The sequence below is a fragment of the Thunnus thynnus genome, chromosome 6 (genome assembly GCF_963924715.1).
Source record: "Thunnus thynnus chromosome 6, fThuThy2.1, whole genome shotgun sequence".
Classification (NCBI taxonomy): domain Eukaryota; kingdom Metazoa; phylum Chordata; class Actinopteri; order Scombriformes; family Scombridae; genus Thunnus; species Thunnus thynnus.
The window spans coordinates 19,569,459-19,592,278 of NC_089522.1; the positions used below are offsets into that span (position 1 = coordinate 19,569,459).

General features: G+C 37.1%; 1 protein-coding gene across 1 annotated transcript; it reads left to right on the forward strand.

The window, feature by feature from the left end:
- Window positions 1-1,188: 1,188 nt before the first annotated feature.
- LOC137184604 (deoxynucleoside triphosphate triphosphohydrolase SAMHD1-like) lies at window positions 1,189-22,393 on the forward strand. Its single transcript, XM_067592422.1, has 17 exons — window positions 1,189-1,439; window positions 9,033-9,206; window positions 9,853-9,919; window positions 10,179-10,251; window positions 10,606-10,766; window positions 10,964-11,079; window positions 12,839-12,909; window positions 14,726-14,884; window positions 14,977-15,077; window positions 15,255-15,363; window positions 15,463-15,554; window positions 15,713-15,828; window positions 18,240-18,430; window positions 19,359-19,445; window positions 19,608-19,712; window positions 19,813-19,941; window positions 21,284-22,393. The coding sequence occupies exons 2-17, from the start codon at window positions 9,110-9,112 to the stop codon at window positions 21,305-21,307; spliced, it is 1,698 nt and encodes a 565-aa protein (XP_067448523.1). The 5' UTR covers window positions 1,189-1,439; window positions 9,033-9,109; the 3' UTR covers window positions 21,308-22,393.
- The last annotated feature ends 427 nt before the right edge of the window (window positions 22,394-22,820 follow it).

The window sequence follows — 22,820 nt, forward strand, 5'->3', positions numbered from 1 at the left end:
GAAGCAGTTTTTCTCAGTAGCTAAAGCCACATGGTCAGAGTGAAACGTTCATTTTCAGTAGTGGACCACATAACTGGCTTATTTCTAATATTAAACGCTAATATCATGTGGCTAAATCATTCTAAACCTACTGAAATTGATTTCCGTAGGGTTCAATAGAGCTGAGAAAGTTGGAGAAACAATGATGAAGGCTTGTGGCCTAATCTGACAATATGCTGCCGGTACATCATGCAATTCTGCGATGCAAATCTCCCCTGAGTTTGATTTCTGTATGTAAATCTGAAGCTTGATTTCCCTGTGGACTCTTCCTGACTCATTTGACTGCGAGATGTGATACAGTAACAGTAACAGTATTTGCTTCCCATAATTTGGTGCTTGAAAAAGTTAACCACAACACCTGTGTTTCTCTAAGGTTTCATACCTCTCTTTACTCTCCTTAACTTATTCTTTACTCTGCTCTTTTATTGTTTTCTTTTGTCCATTGTGTCTCGGCAATTGGTGACTGCATGAGTGAAAATCCTACATAGTATCTGGAAGTTCTGGCAGATCACAGAACAAGGCAAGATAATTATCAAACATCACACTACAATTTCAGGGCTAGAGCTTGTAGCATAAATGACAAGCAAGGGTGAAAGATATCAGGACCAGTCAATGAACATTCACCACCACATAATCAACATTGTGCTTCTTTACCTCTCTAAAGTCCATTGTCAGTCTACAGCCAATGATGATGAGAAAGGCTAGATAAAATGACAAGGATGTTTGCAGCATGAAATTAAGAAAGACTAGTTAGTTGTTCCTTCCACAGAACAGCATGTTTTCTTATGAGTCATAAATAGACTAGGTGTGTTATGTCCTATTTTGTTTTACCAGCTGCTTAATGATCCCATTTGCATTGTTTTGAATCCATTCATGTGTAGCTTTGGCTTCATGCTTGGGCTCATTGGGCCTCAAGCAAGTATATTTTATTATTGATATCCTAAATCTCTAGCTTTTTTCTGTGAGGTTTGTTCGTACAAATGTTCCACGTGATTCACCAAATCCCCTCAACTGCACAAATTTTCATAAATTGCTTTTGTCCTGATGAGTGCAACCTGTTCATGAGTGCACATTTGTGAGATTTGATTCTCAGCATAATTGTGATCACGTGTGGGGACTGGCTCCCAAATAGTAATTGAGAGCAGCTGGGTGCATTCCCCTCTTGGCCAATCAGGGTGTGACGACGCCCTTTTTCTGGGGTTTAAGAGAGGAGAGAAACTGCACACCCTGGTCACTCTGTTCTTTCCTCAAGTGGTTACATTACATTACATTACATTACATTACATTTAATTTTATTTCATTTCATTTCATTTCATTTAGCAGACGCTTTTATCCAAAGCGACGTACATCTGAGACTGATACAACACAAGCAAGGATCTAGTCAGGAGACAAAAACACGAGTAAGTGCCATAAAGCTTAAGTTTGGGCCTGGTAGGACGTAGATGCCAACAAGCAGTGCAAAAAGGCAATGATTAGAATGAATATAGTGCATAGAAGTTGTTTGTTTGTTTTTTTACCCTACAGTTCATCAAGTGAAGAAGTGTTCGCGAAAGAGCTTGGTCTTTAGTCTTTTCTTAAAGATTGAGAGGGACTCTGCAGATCGAACAGAGTTTGGTAACTCGTTCCACCACCGGGGAACTACAGAGGAGAAGAGTCTAGCTAGTCACTTAGAGCCCTGTTGTGGTGGTGGTACCAGGTGCCTTTAAAGAGCGTAGTGGGCGGGAGGGAGTGTAGACCTGAATGAGGGAGTTCAGGTAGGCAGGAGCCATTTTAGTTGCTATTTTGTAAGCAAGTCTCAGGGTTTTGAATTTGATGCGGGCAGCAACTGGGAGCCAGTGGAGGGATATCAACAGCGAGGTGACATGTGCTGTTTTGGGCTGATTGAAGACCAGACGCGCTGCCGCGTTCTGGATCATCTGCAGAGGTTTAAGTGTACATGCAGGGAGGCCTGCCAGTGAGGAGTTGCAGTAGTCGATGCGTGATATAACGAGAGCCTGTACCAGGAGTTGGGCTGCATGCTCAGACAGGTAGGGTCTGATCTTTCTGATGTTGTACAAGGCGAATCGACATGATCGAGCGACTGAGGTCACGTGAACCTTAAAGGTTAGTTGGTCATCAATCATGACACCCAAAGTTCGGGCAGACTTTGTGGGTTGATTCGAGCTGGATGCTGACATTTTGTTTATGGAAGGACTGGCTGGTATGACAAGGAGCTCGGTTTTAGAGAGGTTAAGCTGAAGGTGGCGTTCTTTCATCCATGCCGATATATCGGCAAGGCATGAAGAGATCCTAGCGGAGACTGAGTGGTCTTCCAGGGAATGACAGGAAGAGCTGGGTATCATCAGCATAGCAGTGGTATGAGAAACCATGGGAGTGGATGATTGCGCCAAGTGAGGTGGTGTATAATGAGAAAAGCAGGGGACCAAGCACTGAGCCTTGGGGAAGCCCTGTGGATAAGCTGTGCAGTTTGGACATTTCTCCAGTCCAAGATACTCTATAATATCTCCCTAACAGGTAGGACATGAACCAGCGGAGGGCGGATCCTGAGATACCGAGCTCAGTGAGTGTGGAGAGGAGGAGTTGGTGGTTAACTGTATCCAAGGCAGCTGACAGGTCCAGTAGCAAAAGGGCTGAGGATTGACCAGCAGCTCTAGCTGAGCGCAGTGATTCCATGACCGACAGTAGTGCAGTCTCGGTAGAGTGACCCTGTTTAAAGCCAGACTGATTTGGGTCGTACAGGTTGTTGGCAGAGAGGATTTCAAAGACTTGATTAAAGACTGTGCGCTCAAGTACTTTTGACAGGAAGGGCAGGAGTGAGGTTGCAGACCTCATTTGTAGAGATTGTCAGACAGAACCGCTGGTCTGTTCAGGCCCCTTTGAGTCTTCTTTCTGGTCTTTTGCCTTTCTGATTTGAGGGTACCTTTGAGGAACACTACAAAATAAACCTTTCAACCAAGCGACCTGCTTTGGGTCTCTCTTAATGCTTTGTGCAAGAGGTTGTGCTTGCCTCACAATAGCCTAACCCCTGCAGGCTTTATATTTTGTTTATTTATTATACATATTAAAGAGACATTTTTTTATTATTATTGTTGAAGAGCCATTTGTTTATTAAGGGGACGTTTCCCAATGTACAGAACCTTGTGAGGTGGTTTCTCAAAGTGAATATTATTATTATTATTTTTTTTTATGTGGCTGGGAGCTGGTTTCAGGCTACTTTCCGATCAACTGTGGTCTGGAGGATCAGTACCGCCACAATTGATGTCACTAAGTTGTCATATCAGGCTACCTGTTATGTTCCGTTTGTGGGCAACTTTTATTTACAAACATGTAAATAATATTAACAATAATAATACCTGTGAATAAGAAGAAGAATGTCACATGAAAACAGAACAAATTTAGCAGCATGTGCTTAACTAAAACCATTCAGATTAAGGCAATTATACTAATTCTTATGGTCAGAAAAGTGTTGTTTTTTTCCACTCTACAGAAAGGCAAACTTTTTCTGCAACAGGTCTGGACCACTTGTGAATTTTTTTCATACCAAAGAGAAAATTCCCTAATAACCTTAACCCTAACAGAATCCAAAACTTAGCTTTATTTGTTTTTTTTATTTCATTGTGGGTCCTTACTAAATAAAAAAAACACAAATAAAACTAATAGCAACAATATACTGTGCCCACACAGTATATTTAATGTACTACTGAATGCTTAAATTCAACATTGTGGAGTGGCAATAGAGAGCTGATCTGGTGCCAGTCCTGCTCACTTTGTGGTTAATTCTGTTTACCTGGCACTGTAGGTTGGGCCAACCAGTCAGACAAGAGTTATACAATAGCTGTTCTGCTTTGAAGAGCAACATCACACCCTTAAAATACATTTACACTTCAGTTATTGACACTGACATTTAAAAGTTGTTTTCATAACTACAGAGATAGAGAAAAAGAGAGTACAGACAAAAGGGGAGAAGTTAAACTGAAACTTAACTTCAGTCTGTAACTGTGTAATGGTTAGCACTGTCATCAGGTTTGAACCTGCTGGCCAGCCAGCTGAATTTGCATGTTCTCCCTGTGCCTGCATGAATTTCCTCTGGAAGGAGACTTGTGAGGTCAGCCACCAAAAGATCCAAGGCAGCTATAAAGGATTTATCAACTTCAGAGGGTGAGATTGGAGAGACTGTATACAACGACTGCTGCCCAGGTGCCTCATAAGTCATAGCTTTATGCGAGAGTAGCAAAGAGGAAGCCACTATTGGAAAAAACTCAAATGACATCTCAGCTAAAGTTTGTGTAACAGCATATAAAAAGCGCCGAAGTCAGCAGGAAGAAGTTCTGTAGTCTGATTGTGTTGTGGAAATATTAAGCGATGGTCAGCACTTCAGTGGAGTAAGTGCACACAAGCCTTTGATGTCTTAATGCAGAAAATGTTTATTGAAACACTTGGCCAAGCGGAGAACTGAAACAGTAAACATCAAGGTGTTCTGCACAAGATGCTGTCTCTTCCCATTCTCCCTTCTGAAGGTCTGACTCTTAGTCTCTAACCCCAACAGATCAGCCTACAATATGAAAAATTAGTCTAATTGGTTCTCTAGTTTCTAAACAAAGAAATGCACTTTACCCGTGTTAGTTCAGGTCATGTTGCATGGAACCTAGGTCACCGTCAGCACATTCTGGTTTGAATGTCTGATTATGCCAATGGAATCTACGCATTCACCTATCTGTGTTGTCCAGGTGGCACTCAACAGGACAAAACAAGCAGTTTATGAAATTTGTGCAGTTGAGGGGATTTGGTGAATCACGTGGAACAATTGTATGAGCAAACGTCACAGAAAAAGCAAGAGGTTTAGGATAGGAATAATTAAGTATACTTGCTTGAGGCTCAATGAGCCCAAGCATGAAGCCAAAACTACACATGAATGGATTCAAAACAGTGTGGGATGGGATCAGTCATACCACACTCTCAGCTGGTAGAACAAAATAGAGGATAACACACCTAGTTTATTTATTAATCATAAGAGTACCAGAAGAAAACACTGTTCTGTGAAAGGATCAACTAACTAGTCTTTCTTCATTTTATGCTGTAAACATCCTCATCATTTTATCTAGCCTTCATCATCATCATTGGTTGTAGACTGACACTGGACTTTAGAGAGGTAAATAAGCACAATGTTGATTATGGGGTGATGAATGTTCATTCACTGGTCCTGTTATCTTTCACACTCCCTTGTCGTTTATCCAACAAGCTCTAGCCCTCACATTGTAGTGTGATGTTTGATAATTATCTTGCCTTGTTCTGTGATCTGCCAGAACTTCCAGATACTGTGTAGGATTTTCACTCATGCAGTCACCAATTGCCTAGACAAAATGGAAAAAGAACACAATAAAAGAGCATAGTAAAAAATAAGTTAAAGAGACTAAAGGGAGGTATGAAACCTTAGAGAAACACAGGTGTTGTGGTTAACTTTTTCAAGCACCAAATTATGGGAAGCAAATACTGTTACTGTTACTGTTACTGTATCACATCTCGCAGTCAAATGAGTCAGGAAGAGTCCGCAGGGAAATCAAGCTTCAGATTTACATACAGAAATCAAACTCAGGGGAGATTTGCATCGCAGAATTGCATGATGAACCGGCAGCATATTGTCAGATTAGGCCACAAGCCTTCATCATTGTTTCTCCAACTTTCTCAGCTCTATTGAACCCTACGGAAAACAATTTCAGTAGGTTTAGAATGATTTAGCCACATGATATTAGCGTTTAATATTAGAAATAAGCCAGTTATGTGGTCCACTACTGAAAATGAACGTTTCACTCTGACCATGTGGCTTTAGCTACTGAGAAAAACTGCTTCTCACTTCTGAATTTATTATTATTAATAATTCTTTTAAACCTGGTTTCTATCCCAGAGTTTCTATTAGCACTGGAAAGGCATGTTAGGCCTCCCCTTTAAAAAAAAGGGCTGACAGCTTTTAAAAGCACCTCATTAGTCTACATTAGCTGTCTAAATGTCTTTCAGGGTCTGGGTACTCGGTGATCCATTTCGGTGATCAGACAATATGAATAATGAAAAGCATAGATACTTAGTATGGTAAAATGGTACAAATAAAGTGATGTCTCACCTCCTGACAGGGTAACATTACACAAATAAACTACCAAACTAACAAATCTCTTTTTACTGTCATGTCTATGTTAGCTACTCAAACACAAATCAATCTATTAATGACCAGATGATGCAGAGAAACCATCACATACAGTCATATTAGTAACTTACTTTTTACACTCTTCATTCTATCCAGGATTGTTATAATTAAACATTTCAACTTTTTAACAAGGGAACACACAGATCAGGGATTTAACAACAACAACAACAACAATAATAATAATAATAATAATAATAATAATAATAATAATAACTTTATTTGTATAGCACTTTTCAAAACAATAGTTACTAAGTTCTTCACAGAGCATTGGAACACTCAAAGCTTATATAAAATGTAGAATGAAATAAAAACAAAACAAAATTAACAAAACCACTCAAAATCCAACCACAATAAACAAAAAATAAGCTAACAGCAGAGTACAGATTGAGAACAGGAAAAAGTCTGTCTGTATAAGTGTGTTTTAAGAAGGGACTTGAAGGTTGAAACTGAGGTCATCATCATTGGTTGTAGACTGACACTGGACTTTAGAGAGGTAAATAAGCACAATGTTGATTATGGGGTGATGAATGTTCATTCACTGGTCCTGTTATCTTTCACATTCCCTTGTCGTTTATCCAACAAGCTCTAGCCCTGACATTGTAGTGTGATGTTTGGTGATTATCTTGCCTTGTTCTGTGATCTGCCAGAACTTCCAGATACTATGTAGGATTTTCACTCATGCAGTCACCAATTGCCTAGACAAAATGGAAAAAGAACACAATAAAAGAGCATAGTAAAAAATAAGTTAAAGAGACTAAAGGGGGTATGAAACCTTAAAGAAACACAAGTGTGTGGTTAACTTTTTCACAGAAAGTTGCTGCCTCATATGTCTTCAGCTCAACTTTTACTAAGAGGACTGCAGATTTTGTCACTTGCATATCACTATCATTTGCATTGTAATCGCTCCATGCTTTCAGGAGGAATGATTACAGCCAACAACAACTCTTTTAGTGAACATGTTGTATGAACATTGGAGTATTGTTTAAAGGGAGACTTAAAAAATGGTGAAACTATCCTTTCAAATAATTTTTATACCGATGATGTAATATTATTCTTGTAGAACCTGGTGAATCACCTAATCAAGTCATTAAACATTTCAACTCCTCCTGTATCCAACTCAAAAACTGGAATAAATCTGGAATGAATAAACTAACTAAAATATCTGTTTAAATCAGAGAAAAAATCATGATACAAGTTCAGTTTCAGGCAAGTTATGTCAGCAAATACATATTCAGTAAAGTAAAATCTTACACCCCTGAGATGTGGTAGTGGTGGAGTAGGTGATGAATCTGAAGCAATTTATATTTATAGTTTAAACATTTCCAGTGTCACAGAACTGAAAACGTTTTCACTTGACGAGACTGACATTGGTTATTATATTTCAATTTCAAGCGGTGTAGTTTTGCTCATTTGTGATTGTTGCTCAGACATGATGTAATTTTATTAAACAAATTCATCACTGTAGGCAACAAGGTCTCCCAAAGTGAATTAAGATTATAGGTCCTTTCTTAAAAAAAAAACAGCAAAAAAAAAAAAAAAACAAGTGTCAGGGTGTCAGTAACAGCTGAGCTTATCAAATAAGAACGTTCTGTACTCAATTCAAATATGTGTCTTCTTTGACATCATGAGGAGAAATATCTTGTATATTATCTCATCCCTCCCCCTTTCCATGAGTGGATCAAAATAATAGATATGACATGGACATTGTTTGAAATGCAAATAAGCCATAGCTTGTTCATAAATAGCGAGAGCAGCAGGAGTAGAATGAAAAATAAAACAAGTAGATGTTTTGAGATTATTTTAAGATATCAATCAACAAACTGAAAGAAAGACAGAGCTTCAGAATCTCAGGTAAGGTTTTAAAATGGTTTACAGCAGACAGTTGATTTAAACAGAGTTACCTCCAGGTTTTATACATTTTTTTTCTTGTAACAGCTATTGTAAAAATCTATCATATGTCAATTTTAAATATCAATTTTGGTCTCAGTTCTATAGTTATAATTCTTATGGTGTAACTTTCTTGTAAGAATCCATACATATAAAATACTTACCGGTTCCCACTAGTACTTAAATGTAGGTACAGTGGAAGAAAACAAGACAATGAGGAACAAGGGAGTAACATTTGGGGATTTAAAGTGTCACTTCCCGACATTTCCTGTGTAACTTACCAGAACTTAAGGTGTAATTTTGTCGTATGAATCAGTACGTATGTATATGTGCAATGAAATCAAATGTTTTTGCCCTGGTTATTTTTATGCATGTGTGTTTGGCAGGTAAGTTTCACCCACACTCCAGAGATTTATTATGCTTATGTCTTTTACTTCATTGTATTCATATACAATGAAGTAAAAGACAAAATTGTACTATATAAAACTTGAACAACAAAATATCTTAACTCTTAACTAATCTATTATCTTAACTAGGGAAACAAGATTCTACAAATGTTCATGGCAATCAAAATGTAGTTATAAAATGATTAATTATAGTAAAAAAAAAAGAAACTATGGAAACTATGTTTAAATTGTACAGTGTTTTGTGTTTTGCTGATTTTTCTTGTGAAATCCTAATGTATTTTCAGTTTTTTTAATTGCTTTTCTAAAATGTTTTTGTTGTTCAATCAATTACAAAAGACTTCCTAAGAGGACAATGACCAATTTAATAGGTAGGAGAGAAACAAGAGGCAGGTGTTGTTCAAACGCTGGGTGTCTTTTGTGTATGTCTGCCCTTATCACCTCTAGTAGATATTATAATATATCATTATTTGAGTGACTAACCTTCATAACCGACTGCTTGTCAGGTCAACAAGAACTGAAAACGTCGGACTGACTAGATTTGACCTCTGACAGCTTAAAAAACCCAAAAAAGAGTTTGTCAATGGAAAGACCAGCAGACTACAGGCAATGGGGCGTAGAGGAAACGTGTCAATTCCTGCGAGAAGAAGGACTTGCAGAATGGGAAGACAAATTTAGAGGTTGGTTTTCTGGTTTGTTGAAGTAAATTGATGGTTTTAGTTAGTTGTCATATTATGATTGGCCCAACTAAGCCATTTAGTGCTCTTTAATGTTAACTGACCATACAAATGTAACCATACTATATAATATATATAACTATTAATATAATATGATTACCATCTGCTGAAGACCAAGCAGGAAGACACAGGAAATGTGTCTGAATTGGGCCCTAAAAGAAGTCAACAAAAATGAAAAAAGAAAAAAGCAAAAAACTCAAATACAGCTAATTGAACTGCAGCAGAATTGAGTGACTTTCTCAGTCACAGTCACAGTGACTGTGTTTTTCCTCTTGGTCCTACAGTTGGATGTTTGAGTTTCACTATGCAGAATGATGCTTTTCTGTGCTCTCTGGAAATCTGATTTTATGGGCTGAGCCAACGAGCATGATTGGTGACATCACAAATAGTTTGGAAGCCAATCCTGGTCCAATATTCAACTTACACAAGTGTGATGTCGAAAACTTTAACCATGCAAAAAAAACTGAGAATAGAATTAACAGTGAATAGTAGACATTTTGTGTCATGAGACATGATATCTAATACCCAGGCCACTTGTCACAGAAAATACCATATCATACATGACTGCTACTATATTGCTTTTCCTCAGAACACAAAATCACTGGTACCAGGCTGGAAAATATCACAGCTGATGATCTGGAAGAGATGGGTATTGAGTAAGTGTGTCCTGATGTTAAACCAAGTTGTCTAAAAATTATATGGATGGATTATTTTGGATTTTGGATAAAAATCTTGGATAGAAGATAACGTGTGCAAGCCAATTCCTCTGAATTATTCAGCACTAATTTGGTGCAAGACAACAAAACCACTGATTTCATTAAGGTTGTATAACTCTCTTCAACTAATTCTCTACAATGTTCTTAAATTAGTTTCTTTACTTATTCTTTTTTTTTTTTTTCTTTTTTTTTTGTCTAGGAGACGTGGTGACCGCTTGAGAATCTGGCACATTATCAAGATAAAACTCTGGAAGATCCCAGACCAAAGCAAGGTAATATAGCATGTATCAGTGACTGTTCATCACACTACATTTCAGGGTTATGGAAATAGGAGATCTAAAATATAGAGGAGCTGAAAAGCATGAAGAATAAGCAGAAAGTGAGCGTGAAAGACGCCAGGGTCAGTGAATGAACCTACATAATCAAAAAATCAAGACTGTGCAAGTTTAGAGTTGTTGTTGTTTTGAGATGTGGGAAGCTGGACAAAATAAAAATGAGGAAGATCACAGTATGAAAGTAAGACAGTCTAATTTGCTGATCCCTCAGCAGAACTGGTTTTACTGGTGCTGTTTTGGATAATAATTTCCCTGGGTTTGTCTAATGTTTGTTCTTTTGTGTTCTGCAAGGTGTTCAATGATTCTATCCATGGTCATATCAAGTTGCATCCGCTTCTCGTCAAAATCATTGACACACCTCAGTTCCAGAGACTACGAAACATCAAGCAGCTTGGAGGGGGTTATTTTGTTTTCCCTGGAGCATCCCACAACCGCTTTGAACACTCAATCGGGTATGTCCTTATGTTTTCAGATAGACACAGTTATGTGTCTTAAGGTATTCATTCACAAGCCAAATAAAGGGACCACTGATTTGCAGTAAAGCATCAAATACAAACAATAAAACCAAAGTAAACTCATCGCATACCTTGGTAGAGGTACTGTATAACAATTTGGGTTTTTTTTTTTGCTGCTGTATGTGCTGGTACAGGGTGGCATACTTAGCAGGACAGCTTCTACAAAATCTGAAAACAGAGCAGGAGGAACTCGACATCGATGACAGAGACATCCTTTGTGTGCAGATTGCTGGACTTTGCCATGACCTCGGTGAGTGATACACACCTTTCCATTGTTATATGTAGTAGTTTTTTTTTAAATAGTTTTGAATTGCAAGGTGTGCTTATGAACAAAAATAACATTAGTTTTATAACTGCTGTTATGGATGTCATCATTGACTCATTCAATAAAAAGCAACTTTGGGCTGCACTCTTTGTAGATCTGATGAATGTGTGCATTTCACAAGAGCACAAACCATTGATGTTCCCACACCTATCTATGCTCTAATTGACACAGTACAGCACTCCTACAAAACTCATGTCAAACATCTCGCTCAAAAACTTAAAATTTAAACTGGTTTCTTGTACTGGAACAGAGGTTGTTTCTCTTTTCAAAGCAGAAAACAATCTACCATACTGTGCACATTGGATTATGGTGATATCCTGTATGCTCATGCTGCTGCCACCACCCTTTAACCTCTGGATACTATCTACCACAGTGCCATTCCATTCATACAGCAGACAGCTATCACACTCACCACCATGAGTTATATGAAAAGTTCAGATGATTGTCACTGACATCCAGGAGGCATCTGTGTCTTCATTTATAAGACATTGATACCTGAATTACTGAGTAATTTAACATCTTTAGTTGAGCTCAGAGCTAATAACCATGACACAAGGTCATGGCTCATTGGCTTTAAAAGTTCCTCACACAAACTCTGAATTGGGGAAGACTGGTTTCAGGTACTATGCACCTTATTACTGGAGTGAACTGCAAAACCGCTTGAAGTTAGAGACACTTGTTCCTCTGAGGGATTTTATTGCTGATATTATCATTATAGCTGATATTCTTCAGAATGTTTGTGATTGTTTCAAGTAGTGTGTCTGTCAGTGTGCATGATGATTGTTTTGTGATTGTCATGTGAATGAACCATCTTATTCTGATCCTTTGTATATGTAACATGTTCTCAGGTCTCTGTTGCAAAAGAGATGTTAATCTCAGTGAGATTTCCTGAATAAATAAAGCTAATAAAACTATCCACTAACATGGCAAACATTTTTGACTTGCCAAAGCAACTTGCTCAAAGTCAAGTTAAAAAAAGTCTGCTGTTGGAAAGAGGAGTGAGAGAGAACAATTGTTTTAATATACAATAACAATACACACTTTCAGACAGTCTCTCTTGGAAGGCATTCATAGTGTTACTTGTCTGCACACACAAAGAGTGGCAGATTGTTGTGTAAAGAATGAAAAGGGAGACCTTGGCACCCTCATTTACTCATTCACTACTACTATATAATACACTTAGTAGTTTCTTCTGTAGTGAATAGTGAATCATGATTTCAGACACTTATTCATCATCATCATTTTGAGTTGTCAGTGACACGTAATTTTCAACGGTGATTTTCACATCTATAAAATGCAGAGCAGAGAGGCAGAAATAACGTCACTTTGCTGATTTTAATCATTTTGTTCATATTAGCTCAAAGATTCATACTCACTGAGTATGTAGTTGTTGACTTTTTGTCTAACATATGCAACTGCATCAATGTTCAAATGCACTTCCAGTTCTTATAACAGTAAGTGAACGTACCACTATTCATACTGCTGTGACCTTCAGCGCTCATTCTGAAGGTCTTCTGTTCATTCAGTGGTACCAGTCTGTTATTGGTTCAAAACTAAACTACTAAACTATGTTTAGTTCAGTACAAAACTAGGCCTATACAAGAACAATTTATAAGCTTAAGAGCTCAATAATCTACTACAAATAACACAATCATTAACTTATATTTATTTTATCAACATCTAGGACATGGACCCTTTTCTCATCTGTTTGATGGAATGTTCATCCCCAAAGTACGTCCAGATCTGAAGTGGAAGGTAAGAAATAATTAAACTTTTTCTGTTGCGTGTGATAAGAATATAACCAACTACAAAAATAAATCATACATTGAAAAAACACAGCCACAGACAGAAATACCAATCTCTATACTACTACCACTGTTTATATGCTAAACACAAAACTACATCCAGCAGCCAGCTCGTTGGAGGAATGATTACAGCAAGCAAAACCTCTTTCAATGTACATTTGGTCACATGACTATTAACAACCCTTTAACAACATCTTTTGGTGCCTTGGTGTTTGTATTTGCACAGATAATATGATTATCTGTCTAAATAATACAGTAAGAAGGGCACAAAGTTATCACTGCCAGTTCAGCAGTGTAGTAATGTCCACCAACATGACAAAAGAAATATGTGCATGTCTGTTTCTCTTAAAATAAACAGTTTGACAACCATCAACACAGATCCATCAAACTTAATTTTTTAAAGTTGTTGTTCAGACACTCAATTCAGGTCACCTGAGGAGTGAGGAGACATGACAACAAGGTAATAACAAGCATCTCTGGTCCACCACCAAGCCACTTTGTCAGTTTTACTGCATCACTTCCTTGCAAATTTGCCCTCATTTGCATAAAAATGAAATTTTTCAACTTTCGACCTGCTTTGTGAAGCGATTTGCTTGTGTCCCATAGAAAATAAATGTGGGGTGAATGTCATGTCGCACCACCTTCACTTATCAAATGCCACTGATATCACTATTCACCTGCTTTTAGTGCCATCACACATTACTAATCACATGTGATCTACAAGAACTATCAATATGGCTGTAATTAGTATAGTTAATGGGTTGGGGAGTCAATGGTGGTTTTCCAGCTTGAGGCATGTTTTCGAATTGTTTTATTGATTTGAGTCCAGTAGTCCAATCTATCCCTCTATTTTTTGAGTTTATTATTAATTATTATTCAAATTATGCAACTTTTATTTTCAATGTTTCTTTTATTTACAGAACTATTTTAACATAATGACTGTAGGCTTTTTTGTACTTTTGTAACCTAGTGAATTTATATAGGTAATACATTTGCTCCACTGTGAGCTGGACAGCTAAAGGTTATTGATTCATTCCTTGCATGGGTTATAGCTTTTCACTGTTTTCATGATTTGAGTTTAGTAGTCCAATCTCTCCCCTTTTTCAGTCACAATATGTAATTATGCAAACACTTTTCTTTCATTTCAAAAGTTAATTTTCAGGTAAGCAGTTAATGTGTAAAGTTCACCAGTGTTTAACCTGCTGTTAAACTAATTAAATCAGTTTTGTAAAATAATCATTGTGTCATTCACAATAACTGTCACGTCACTGTGACATGTCCTCAGTTCAATGGCTTTCATAACCAAAGAGTCCTCCATCTCCTCCTCCTCTCACTCTCAAGTCCAGGGGTTTGGACACTGGGCATCTTTCCCACCTCCAGAGGTGGAGGACTCTTTTAGTGAGAGAGCCACACTGAATGACACACTGAATATTATTTTACTAAACTGATTTAATTAAAGTTTAACAGCAAGTTAAACACAGGTGAACTCTCATTTTACAAATGTCTGACACACATTTAACAGCTTACAGTACAACAAACAAAAAACTACAGTCATTATGTTAAAATAGCCCTGAAAATGAAACATTGGTGGAAAAAAAGTCTTTGCATAATTTTATAGTGTAACTCAAAAAAGGATATATTGGGCTACTATTGAGCTATTCACATATAGTGACACTATTTCTTGTGTTCTTTCACCTTGAAACAGCGAGTGTGTATTATCACATTAATAGCCTATATGAATATGTCTTAATGTGTGTATGTTGCAGCATGAGACTGCCTCTCGAGAGATGTTTAACCACCTGGTGGATGATAATGGTCTGGAGCCAGTGATGGAGCAATACGGCCTGAAGCTGCCTGAGGACCAGACTTTCATCACAGAGATGTTTGCAGGACCTCTGGACACTAATGCAGCTCAAGGCCAGACGGTACCTGCCAGTGTGAAATTGTGTGTAATCAGTCAGTATCCTTTTACAGCAGCCTGATGTCTGATGCCATTGTTGTGCCATCATCTTCACAGTGGCTGTATAAAGGCCGACCAGAGGACAAGTCCTTCCTCTATGAAATCGTGGCCAACAAAAGAAATGGCATTGATGTGGACAAGTTTGACTACTTTGCCAGGTGAGGTTTGTTAAACAGCAACTGTAGGATAATTAACTTTTTCCCTTTAGAGTTATGAACTACAATGTTATTTAATTACTACAATTACATTATCCTCATGATTATTTTAACAATGTTTGGCATTCCCCAGCATAGTATTGTTGTTTTAACTTAATAGGCTCATCTTCACATTTTCAGGGACTGCCACCACCTGGGCATCCAGAACAACTTTGACCATCAACGCTTCATCATTTTTGCCAGGGTGTGTGATGTGGATGGGCAGAAGCACATCTGTGTTAGAGACAAGGTGCTGAAACTTTTACTTCTGCTTTTTTTATCAGATTTTTTGAAACAGCAAAATGGCAAAGATGAATTGTGACTAGACTAAAAGTGATACTCTCAACAGGAGGTGGGCAATCTGTATGACATGTTCTACACAAGGATCAGTCTCCACAGAAGAGCCTACCAGCACAGAGTGAACAAGATCATAGAAGCTATGTGAGTACCTACCCATCCCATGTTGGTACTCAACATGTCAACATGTTGCTTGTTCACCTGTCTGATGAGGAGCTTATTTACTTTGCTTCATGATTTACCCTTTTGTATAGCATGCTGCAAAATGTTCTCAAAAGTGACAATATGTTGTGTTTATCCAGGATCACAGAGGCCTTTGTACAGGCAAATGGGCACATCTGGATTACAAACACAGATGGGGAGGAGTTCACTCTCTCCACAGCCATAGATAACATGGAGGCCTACACCAAGCTGACAGGTTTGTAGAGATCACTGTGTGCTATTAGCTTATGTTTTTAGAACATCAAGAGAAAAGAAAAAGAGCACCACCTTTATAATGTTTAAAAAAAATACTACATACACATCTTTTAAAACATGCAACATTGTCAGACTGCTGTCAGTATTATTCTTATTTTGAAGACTCTGAAGTACTTTAAGGAATATCAGTGCTGGATGATCAGTTACAGCACACAAAGAGACAAAATATTACAACTGTGGCAGAAACATCCTATCATATGCATACTGGCTGCTGAGGAATTATGAATCAAAATCTATGCTATAGATATCTACAGCAAGACTCCAATTATCCACTTGCATTGACCACAAGTTCAGACTAACTTACTTACTAAGCATTTTAGCTTTAGTTACAACAATATCATCTTAGCTTGCTAGTTAACAACTAATTATAAACTAACACAAACACATGGATGAATTGTATTTCTGACAAATGAGCTAAATAATATCACCCTAATGGCTTCAGTCTCGCTGCTCTAAAAGGTCATCTTCAATACAATCCATGTAGAAGACATGGAAATAAAGAAAGCTCATTGTTTTTGTGTTGTAGCGTAGAGCTAGTTAGTCCTTAAGTATGATAAGAAAAAATGTAAGATCAGACGGTTGTCTTGGTCTAACATAACCCTTTTTAGCTAACATACTAACAGTAACAATAATTCTAACAGTGAACAACAACAACAAAAACATAACCCAACAAGATAACGTAGTTAGCTAATGCAATGCTCTTTGGCCAAGGAAGTAACCATAGATATTTACACTCTTGATGCCATATTCCAGGTTGTGGGCTGTGTCTCAGTTGCCATCATATTTATCCGGTTTTCTGGTCACTATCTGCAGAAAAGGATACCAGAATTTTGTGCTGCATTTTGATTTTCTAAAGAAAGAAATTCCAAAATTGAGGCACAAGGAATAATTTCATGGGCGAGTAATTATTACAAAACACTGTCACAAACATGTTGAATTTGATATGCCGTTATCACTAAAAAGCAATTTTAAGTGGTTATTAGTCTTTGTAGACTTTCTATTGAGAATTTTTGAGTGAATAGAATTTGTAGGTTCCATTTATTATTATTATTTACTATTACATTAATTGACAACCTGGATATAGCCACATGTACACACAGAAGCCAACCAGTGTCCAGCTGTTCATGTTGTTCATACACAAACATGCATCCCAAAACTCAAAATCAATTACTGTATGCATAAGTTACGTAAATACTGAGGGAAATGTCAGTACAGAGTGTGTGTGTGTGTGTGTGTGTGTGTGTGTGTGTGTGTGTGTGTGTGTGTGTGTGTGAGAATATGACTATTAAAACAAAATGCTATGCATGCTATGGTATATTTGACATGCACTGACATTTTTAATAGTTATAACTATTTAAAATGTATTCAGTCTCTATTCTGTATTCTTTAATGATCCTAGTAGCCATACAGCACTGCAAGATGAAAACATACTATATTTCTAAAATAATTACAAAAAGTAGGCTCAACTTTAATTTATTATAGTAATATTAGTCTACTCTGCATTAAATAGAAGTACTTTGCTATGAAAACCATCATTTCGGATAAACAAAGTATTCTGTATTACACATAAATGTCTAGTATTCTGTGACAACCCAAACTGCTGAAAAACGGATTTATTGATTGACAATTCAGTGAGTTATGGTAGCTGTAAGAGCGGCTGGACCTCTTTCCACAATATACTTGTATGCATTCAGAGAGGCAACTAGACCAACCAATATGGTGTCCGCGTTGGACGCATTGATACAATGACTAGCAGCATCCAGTGTGGCATCTACGTGTATCTATAAGAAGATTACAACTGTAGGTAGTAAGCTAGTTAGCCAGACATGCTAACGATTGCAGTTGGAGCAGATAAACACACTGTTTAATCCATTCATTACACTTTTGCTCGTGTTTTTGGTTTTGTAAGGGCTAAATAAAAAGAAACCACCCTCCAAAGAGCATCACTCTTACTATAGCACCATGTACATCGCTACAGCATGTGGAGAAATCCAAAGCTTAACAAACAAAGTGTAGCAACTATTCAGTGGAGGGAAACAGTAAATGGTCACTGGAGAGTAGAAGCAACTTGCTGAAGTTTCAACGGCATATTTTTAAAATGAAAAATGATTACCCCAGATCCTGTAAATTAAAGAGTTGTAATGAGTACAGATTGAGCCGCCTGCTTTTTTTTTCACATTTAAGAACAAATGAATGTTTATAACATAGTTATATAGCTTAGTTTTGTGAGTTATGCCTCTCAGTTTACTGTCAATTATTTATTTGAGAAACGCTACAAATTAATTTGTGACCTTGACTTTGGTTTGTTTTAACTGACCGAACTTCTGCTCTGTTTCTCTGTTTGTCCTGTAGATTCTGTGTTTGACGAAATACTCAAGTCCTCCTCCCCAGAGCTGGCTGAGGCGAGGAAGATTCTGGAAAGAATCTATTCTCGACAACTCTACAAGTTTCTGGGCCAAACAAAGGCCAAAAGGCTGCTAGAGGAAGGGGCTCCACAAAAGAAGAAAATAAGAAATGATGAAAGATACATTGATGTCACCAAGGTGTTCACCACATCTTTGTGTACTTGTACTGGATTACACTTCTGCTTGATGTGGACTAAAACACAGCCTATTCCAGTCACTCCTAGAATTGAATTTAGAGGATGTGATAGCATTGTCCACAAAATTATAGGGTCAAATGTCACTTGTCACACTACTAATGCCATGTCTACACAGAAAATATTTCCGCTGCATTTTCTATTTTCCTCCGGTTAAAATAAAAGTGTATCTGTTCCATCAGACGATGGACGACTGAAAAACATGGTTGAAACACCTTCAGTGTTGACATGATGTAAGTCAATTGAAAACATTTTTTTGTGAGAAAATCATTTGCATCCAGCATTTCAAGGTTGAGGCCTTTTGCCCATAGTGAAACATTGGTAAAACTGCAAAATCTCTTCTTCTTTATCCTCTTTTCAGTTGGCAAACAACAAAATTGTGCATCACAGCCAATATCTTGTAAGGAGTGGGAGAGACAGTCCAGTTGACCAAATCATGATCATTATTTTATGGTTGCAGCATTGTCTGACAAAATTAAACATAAATACAGGTTAATGATTGGGCTGTAGTACTCAAGTCTGGTCTCCATCTCAAGCTGTTTACTGGGATCTTGAACTAACAGTGTTTGACGGAACAGTTATTTCATACTGAAATGATTTAATCATAGCTCATAATATCTGTGTAGCCGCTGTGGCTCAAGAGGTAGAGCAAGTCTGGGATTAATTCCCAGACTCTTCCTGTCGATACATGTTAACATGTACACATCATTCTCAAGGTGTAATGTTGATAAAATAATTATTTTATGAAAGCAACATCATCTGGCAAAATCAACCTAAGTATATATTAATGTGGACGTGCTCTTAACTGTTTGCTTTCAAGATAAAATGAGTCAAATCTATTGTCCTTCATACTTTTCTCCTCTCTCCCTTAGGAGATAATTTCCATTTGGAAAAAGGAACTGGCTCAAGACCTCCCTCAGACTCAGGACGGGCTCAAGCCAGAGGACTTTGAAATTATTGTAAGTTTTCAAGTCTAATTACTTTCACTTCAATTTTCTTCAAATATTGGGTTTTGTTGATTATTATTTGATTTGTATCATGTTGCCTACCTCCGTTGTGGCATAATTTAATTTAATTGCCAAATTTTAAAAACAGGCTTCTCTCTCATCCTTCTCTTTTAGAAAGTCACTATGAACTATGGGAGGAGAGACCAGAATCCTGTTAATGATGTATATTTCTACAGCAAAAATGATCATACCAGAGCTTTCCAGATCCCTCAAGAACAGGTTGGATATAAAGCACTGACAGCAAGAATTTGAATCCTCTGTTTGTTCCTTGTGTGTTCATTCATTTTTCTTAAATGTATGCTACTGTCTTTCCTGTCAGATGTCTGAGCTGCGCCCAACATGCTTTTCTGAGACGCTGATCATGGTTTACTGCAAGAGGACCGATGACAACAGTCTGGAGGCTGCCAGGAACCACTTTATCCAGTGGTGCAGAAACAAGGGCTTTCAGGTAATATTTAGATGTTAAAAAGCATAGAAATGTCAAAGGCTGCAGTGTATTAGTAACGGCAGTGTCAGCTGACAGAAAGTTACCCATTAACACAATAGCCAGGTGCCTACTGGAACAATGAATCAGGTTTTGTAATCCCTGTTCATTCTGACCGATAGAAGATCCCAAATGTGCTTCTAATGACAAGTCAAGTCAATTTTATTTATAAAGCACATTCAAAAACATTCTGTGTTTATAAATTTCATTTCATGTGCAGGAAATGGTGTATGCATGGTTTTTGTGTGTATGCATTGTTTATGCATCTGACCTCCAGAGTATACAGTAGTCGACTGTATCAAAAAGGTCCAATAACATTAAAACAGCAACGTTTCCACCATCTAAGGACAGCAGTAAGTTATTTGTTAACCTTAGCAGAGCGGACTCAGTACTGTGGTGCATCCTGAAATCTGACTAGAATGTCTAAAATGTTGTTCCTCTGTTAAAAAAAGAAAGAAAAAAAAAGAAAACTTTTTCCAGAGCTTTTCAGAGAGAACACAATTTTGAGATTGGGTGGAAGTTATTAAGTGTAGTTGGATCTAATATGTTTTTTTGATTAGACGTTGAATGACAGCATGCTTGAAGGAGAGTGGGATGTAACCATTGACTAGAGACGAGTTTATTATGGATAAAATACTGGGCCCAACTGTATCAAACATTTGCTTAAGAAGGTGAGGTGGAATTATAACCAGCGGGCAAGTAGTGGGATTCATCTGTGAAATAATGAGGGAAATTTGCACAGGTTTCAGGAGATACCTCAGGACAATTTATGGCTATAAGATTAAGAATTGTACTTATTGTCTTTACTAAAATCTTTTTTTAATTTTTTTAAATGATGTCTGAAAAATATTTTGCTCTTTTAGCCTTAACACCACGCTGAGATTTGGGATTTTGGTTGAGGTGTGAGGAGGCAAAAACAATGGGTCTACGGTCTGATAAAACGCCACAGTATTAAAAGATCAGATTTTGTTACTGAAATAGACAATAGATCAGAAAATTCAGAGATAAAAGTATTGTTAAATTTATGAGGTCTGTAAATGAATGCACAGGGTACTGGACTTGACATGTCAATCCTGCACAGTAGCAATTCAAAGGTTAGATATTTTTCATAAATAACAGAGGACAAAATCCTCAGTCCTCATTTTGAGCAAATATGTAAAAGTTCTATCACTCTCTGACCTTGGATCTGTTGTTAGTGCAGTCTATAGTGCCCTGGCTCAGTTGTGATGAACTGCATCTCTCTGAGTGCACTCTGCACTGCTCTTGTTAATACTGATGCATTTGTCCTTGTTCTCTTCAAATGCAGGTTGGAGACACAGTAGGACTGTAGCTCATCACTAATGGCTAAAACAATGAAGCTGAAGATGTGGAAGACAGAGAAACTGAAAAAAGAAATAAAACACTACCTGATACTCATTGGTTCATTAATTGGTTAAAAAATTACCAACGTTTTCTACAAGATGAGTATGTTAATGAGAACAGCAAAGCTTAAATCATTATGGCTCTAAAGTTCAGCATTTTTCTCCAAAAAGAGATTATTTCAGAGTATAGATGAGGATGCATTATTGCACATTCAGGCCTTGTTCTCAGGGTTTTCTTTGTTTTAGTTTGTAGATTTCCCTCCATCTGCAGCTGTATGTCATTTTAAACAGAATCACTGAACCACTGAATCACCATGTTGGTACCAAAACCATACCATTATGTAATTCTGTTGTAAACCATCAATCATGGTGACTTAAAATGTTATTTTCTGAAATTGAATATATATACAGCTTGTGTCAGAGCCTTGTTTTATTCAGCTCTCAGTCACATTTACTTTTTTTTTGTTTTGCGTAACTGCAGAGCTTTAAAATGAGATAAATCAAATCTACAATCAAAAGTTAAATTAGCAAATTAGCTATGTATTCCTTGGTGGTGGCAAGCTGTAAAGCACAACCAACGTGTGTAATAATGAGTAATTTAATATGAACATTTAATTTCAGGTTTAGGGATTTCAAACATTTAGTGGTATTTGGTTTTAACGTGAATGATATGAATTGATGTGGAAATCTGATTATTATTTTGACTTTGGGTGACTTTTGATCAGAGGCAGTTTTGGTGGTTGTTTTTAGTTATTTTATTGTAGCTTTCTTCACTTTCAGCATTTGTTGTTACTTACTGTTTTTAAATGTCTCCTTTTATGGTGGTTTTCTATTATATCTATCTATATGAAATAAGAATTGAATGATTTGTGATAAATCACTTATTACTGTTATGATTACATTATATATCACTATTTCTACTGCTACTTAGACTATGTAGTAGTACTACTTTGGGTATCATCGTGTTTTGTGCATTGTGTGAAAATTACTTATATGATTAATATATGATGGGACTTAAAGGGAAACCTACTGGAGGTTTTTAAAACCTTCCAACTATAATCCTATTGAGACAGGTTGATAACAGATTGCAGATTGCTATTTGAAATAAAACTGTCTCTCTTTGTTGTGTGTCCTTGTGTAGTTCATTTCTTTCACCACCACAGGGAATCATGTTTTTCAAGAATGGAGACAATGTTCCAAAAAAATAGATTAAGTTTTATTATGTTAAATTTTATGTTACAATATATAAATTGCATGTTTATAGTAGGTAATATGGGAACCTGAAAGTTTTTTTTAAATCTTTTGTGCACAAGATAATGAATTGTGGCACAAGTTATGGTCTTGTCATTTAAGATAATAACTAGTAGTATTTACAAGTCATCTTTTTGCGTGCATGTGCGCATGCATGAGACACGCATGCAAAGGGTACTTCATGTGCACAAGTCGCCCATGTGTCATGTGACATGTGGTTGTGTATGTCAT

Coding starts and splice junctions, on each gene's coding strand:
- LOC137184604 (XM_067592422.1), top strand. CDS start 9,110: ATGGAAAGACCAGCAGACTACAGGCAATGGGGCGTAGAGGAAACGTGT. Junction 14,885..14,976: donor ATGCAGCTCAAGGCCAGACG/GTACCTGCCAGT, acceptor TCATCTTCACAG/TGGCTGTATAAAGGCCGACC. Junction 15,829..18,239: donor GGCCTACACCAAGCTGACAG/GTTTGTAGAGAT, acceptor TTTGTCCTGTAG/ATTCTGTGTTTGACGAAATA.